Source organism: Vicia villosa, linkage group LG4, assembly GCF_029867415.1.
Source record: "Vicia villosa cultivar HV-30 ecotype Madison, WI linkage group LG4, Vvil1.0, whole genome shotgun sequence".
In the NCBI taxonomy this organism is placed as follows: domain Eukaryota; kingdom Viridiplantae; phylum Streptophyta; class Magnoliopsida; order Fabales; family Fabaceae; genus Vicia; species Vicia villosa.
In genome coordinates this window covers 12,552,575-12,556,604 of record NC_081183.1, presented here as the reverse complement: position 1 = coordinate 12,556,604, position 4,030 = coordinate 12,552,575, and the positions used below count along the sequence as shown (strand labels likewise).

General features: G+C 34.7%; 1 protein-coding gene across 1 annotated transcript; it reads right to left on the bottom strand.

Moving 5' to 3' along the window:
* Positions 1–831: 831 nt before the first annotated feature.
* LOC131596787 (uncharacterized) lies at positions 832–3,474 on the bottom strand. Its single transcript, XM_058869527.1, has 3 exons — positions 3,162–3,474; positions 2,364–3,014; positions 832–896 (listed from the first exon to the last, which is right to left on the bottom strand). Exons 1-3 carry the CDS (start codon positions 3,472–3,474, stop codon positions 832–834), a joined length of 1,029 nt encoding a protein of 342 aa, XP_058725510.1.
* Positions 3,475–4,030: the final 556 nt, after the last annotated feature.

The window sequence follows — 4,030 nt, the reverse complement described above, 5'->3', positions numbered from 1 at the left end:
TGAATTTTTATTCAAGAATTTCGTTCATGACAAATTATACAGCTAGGTTCTTTTATTTGATAAGTTATTGATATTTCCTTAACTTTACATGTTGTCTGCTATTGTTTGTGGAACTGATAGTACCTTTCTTTGTCCATCTTTTTTGCATTCTTCTGAATTTTTTATTTGCTCAGTTTGTTGAAATATTTAAGTTGATTTGGAACATAATCAACATCGGTCTTTCCAAAGATTGACTCGCCTCATGCAAATCTCAACAAGGGCTAATGATTTGGTTGTCGATACTTTGAAACTTCGCGTTCATGTTGGGCCCTATCTAAGAGAAAATTTCAAGGACTCTTCCCAGAGGAAGGTTAGTGATACATGATTTCCTTTTCTTTTAATGCAACATATGTTTATAAATTGTTTGACACCGGTAAGGTTTGTTTAAAAAAAATTAAATGACTGTTCAATATTGACTTTATTTTCCACCTTACTTACCATGGATGCGAAACTGTATAATATGATTATTCTTTTTTGCAAAAACTTTTTTTGGTTGGTTGATGATATCTGGATTTTAGTGTTTAGTTGTATATGTATTTAATGTCAAAATGAAATGGTTTTTTGTGCATAAAAAAATGGTGTAATAAGCTATTGAAGTTTATCATGCAAGAGTTACCTATTTTAATTGCTTTGGTCTTCAAAGGTGTTAAAATTGGAGAGAAATAGTTCGCAGTATCTTCTGCACCACCATTTCTGCATGTTATTTTTATTTTTGGTAAAATGTTTCAAACTTTAGAAATTGTGAAAGAACTATTTAGACAAAACTAAATAAATCCATGAAAAGAGTTCCATTTATCTCACATGTATAGTTCCCATTTGCTCTACATCCATGTAAACAATAGTATCTTGCAATTCACCTGTTAATTAAATTAAACACAAAAAAAAAAACATTAATTAGCATATAACTCATATAAACAAATATATAAATTTTAAATAAAATATTATTTTATTATATAACTATACTCATATTATGGCTTTGGAAGCCGTTATATTCATTCCAATTGCAATACAAAACTTTTGTTTCGAGTTGGCGAGAGGTTTTCCAACAACAACAAATTATGATACAAATTGTGATTCTTAGCACAAGAAATTGACAGAAGATGAGTTACTTAATAAATAATACATAAAAAAAAATAAGTGATAATGAGCCAATAAACCAGTCCAATTGGGATAAATGTTCAATCTTTGGACATTTATCTTAATTGGGCTGATTTATTGGCTCTTTAACGCTCATTCTTTTTTTAATGTATTATTTATTTATTACACTACTTATCTTCCGTTCATTTCTTGACTAAGAATCACAATTACAATGATGTTGCTCGGCAGCTATATAATATGTTTATGAATTTTTTAAACATGCAAATTACATTGTCGCTATCATTGGAATGAATCTAATTGTTTCCAGAGTCATAATGTGAGTATAGCTATGTAAGAAAATAGTATTTATTGAAAATTTAAATTTAAATATTTATATAAATGACTTATATGCTAATTGAATTTTTGTGTGTGTTTAATTTAATTAAAGGTCAATTACAAGGTATAGTTTTTTTTTAATAAGCAATGATATTAAACAAGGGGAGTATAATAGATACTCCGCCCAAAGATACAAACGGAAAGCTCTCCCTACTCAAAACAATCGAGAGGTAAGATATTCCAAGTATGGTAATTACAAAGATCACCTATCTTATAGAAAGCTAACATGTAATTCCAAGAAGACATGATAATATTCGAATAACATTCGGTAAAACAAAAACTCTCCTTCTTAAAAATAATGTCATTCCTCTTCTTCCAAATGCACCAAATAGTAGTCAACCAAATCACTCCTACTAAAGATCTCTTCGCCGGACACTTCACGGAATCGCAAAATAAAAAGAAAGAGACAAAACTATCAAAGGACATATCAAGGGAAGGACCTAGCCAACAAAACACCCTCCTCCAAATATTATGAACAACTTCACAATCACCAAATAAATGTTCCAAATTTTCCTCCTCTTTCAAGCACAACACACATAATAAATCTACGTTCTCCACCAAAATCCCTCTCTTGCACAATTGGTCTTTTGTTGCAATTCTATTGTGCAAAAATTTCCAAGCAAAAAAGAGAATTTTTGAGGGGATTCTAACCTTCCAAAGGAAATTCAAGGCCTTAACCAAATGGACTTGCAAGGGAGGACCCGATAAGCTCGACTTGAATCGCCCATAACAAGACTTTACGCTAAAAGAACCGGACGTATCTTGCATCCAAGAGAAGGAGTCACGAGTGTTCTTTTGCGGGGAGCATTGGATCAGCACATCCTTTATTTCCTGCATCAAAAAAGTGAAACCATTGCTGGCCGAATTCAGCAGCCCAGTAGCAGAGCTAGTGCTGGCCGCTGGCAGCAAAGGTGTGCTGGCCGCTGGCAGCCATGCTGCTGCAGTTTCTGGCAGCAAGGGCCGCAAATTCCATTGCCATCCATCTTCTCCAAATTGCCCCAAATCAGCTACCGCTAGAAGATGATCCGCTGTCACCTGAAATAAATCCGGAAAGACTTCCAATAAAGGTTGTTTGTCAATCCAACAAGCATACCAAAACGGAATATCTTCACCATTACCAACACTACAGTTAATAGCCCGCGAAAAATGATTGACTAAAAGTCTCTCATAATTATCCGATACCATTAAATCTCTCCACCATATAGAATCCTTCTTGCCCACTACCGCCATATCTCCTACTAGAATCTTTAATTTCACCTTGCCATATCTAGCTCTAATGATGCCACTCCAAACCGCTTCGTTCTCATTTAAAATTCTCCACTTCCACTTGCTTATAAGAGCCACATTCATAATTTCCACATTCTTTATTCCTAAGCCACCTTCCTCCTTTGATTTGCAAACCGTGTCCCAACACACCCAATGAATAGACTTTCTATCTTCACCACCACTCCAAAGAAATTTGCTTTGGATAGTCCGAATCTCTTGAAGCACCTTCGTCGGAGCTTTATAAAAAGATAGAGAAAAAATCGGAATCGCATTAAGCACCGCATTGATCAAGACCACACGACCCGCTAAAGAAAGGTTCTTACCTCTTCAAACGGTTAAACGATTCTTGATGGACACTAAAAGATCTTTCCACATAGAAATACTTCTAGGATTACCACCCACTTTAATTCCCAAATACTTGAACGGAAGACTACTCACTTTACACGAAAGAAAGCTAGATGCCGCTTCAAGAAACCAATCACCAACATTGATACCATAGATGTTACTTTTAGAGAAATTAATACGTAAACCCGACATAAGTTCAAAACCTCTAAGAATTGCTTTCATACTCCACAAATTAGCCGTATCTCCTTCCGATATAATAATTGTGTCATCCGCGAATTGAAGTAAATCCACCTCCTCATTATCACCCACTTTAAAGCACCTAAAATCCCCCAAATCTTTAGCCTTTCTCATAAGTGCCGTAAGGACCTCCATAACCAAAACAAAAAGGAAAGGAGACAACGGATCCCCTTGACGAAAACCCTTCTCCACCTTAAAGGTATAGTTATTTACATGAAAGTGGAGCAAATGAGAATGGTGCGATAAATGAAATTCCGTTTATGTTTTTCGTTTTCTCTCATTATCATTCATCGCATTCTCCACTATCTTCATTCTCTACGATTCTGTATTTTTAGACGTGTTTTTTTCCTCTTAAAGCTGAACAACTTCAATTTGAATCGTGGAAAATGGAAACAAAAGCGGAAACGTTATTTTTCAATAAGCAATGGAATTAAAGGGAGCAAAAGGGATGCTCCACCCCAAAAAAAAGAGGATTACACTACAAAACACATAAGAGGTTGGATATTCCAACTATAAAAATTACATAAAGGCGCCTTCTTATAAAAAGAACAAAGCCAATTCCACGAAACAAAACAGGTTGCTTATCGTGAAAAGGAAAAACGCCAAAATGTGTTTATTTCGGAAGCGATTCTCAAACGCGATTCAAGAATTATCGGCACAGGTTTGATGT

Coding starts and splice junctions, on each gene's coding strand:
- LOC131596787 (XM_058869527.1), bottom strand. CDS start 3,474: ATGAGAAAGGCTAAAGATTTGGGGGATTTTAGGTGCTTTAAAGTGGGT. Junction 3,015..3,161: donor AGTGGGTGGTAATCCTAGAA/GTATTTCTATGT, acceptor CTTTTTATAAAG/CTCCGACGAAGGTGCTTCAA. Junction 897..2,363: donor GCTGAATTCGGCCAGCAATG/GTTTCACTTTTT, acceptor TTTAATTAACAG/GTGAATTGCAAGATACTATT.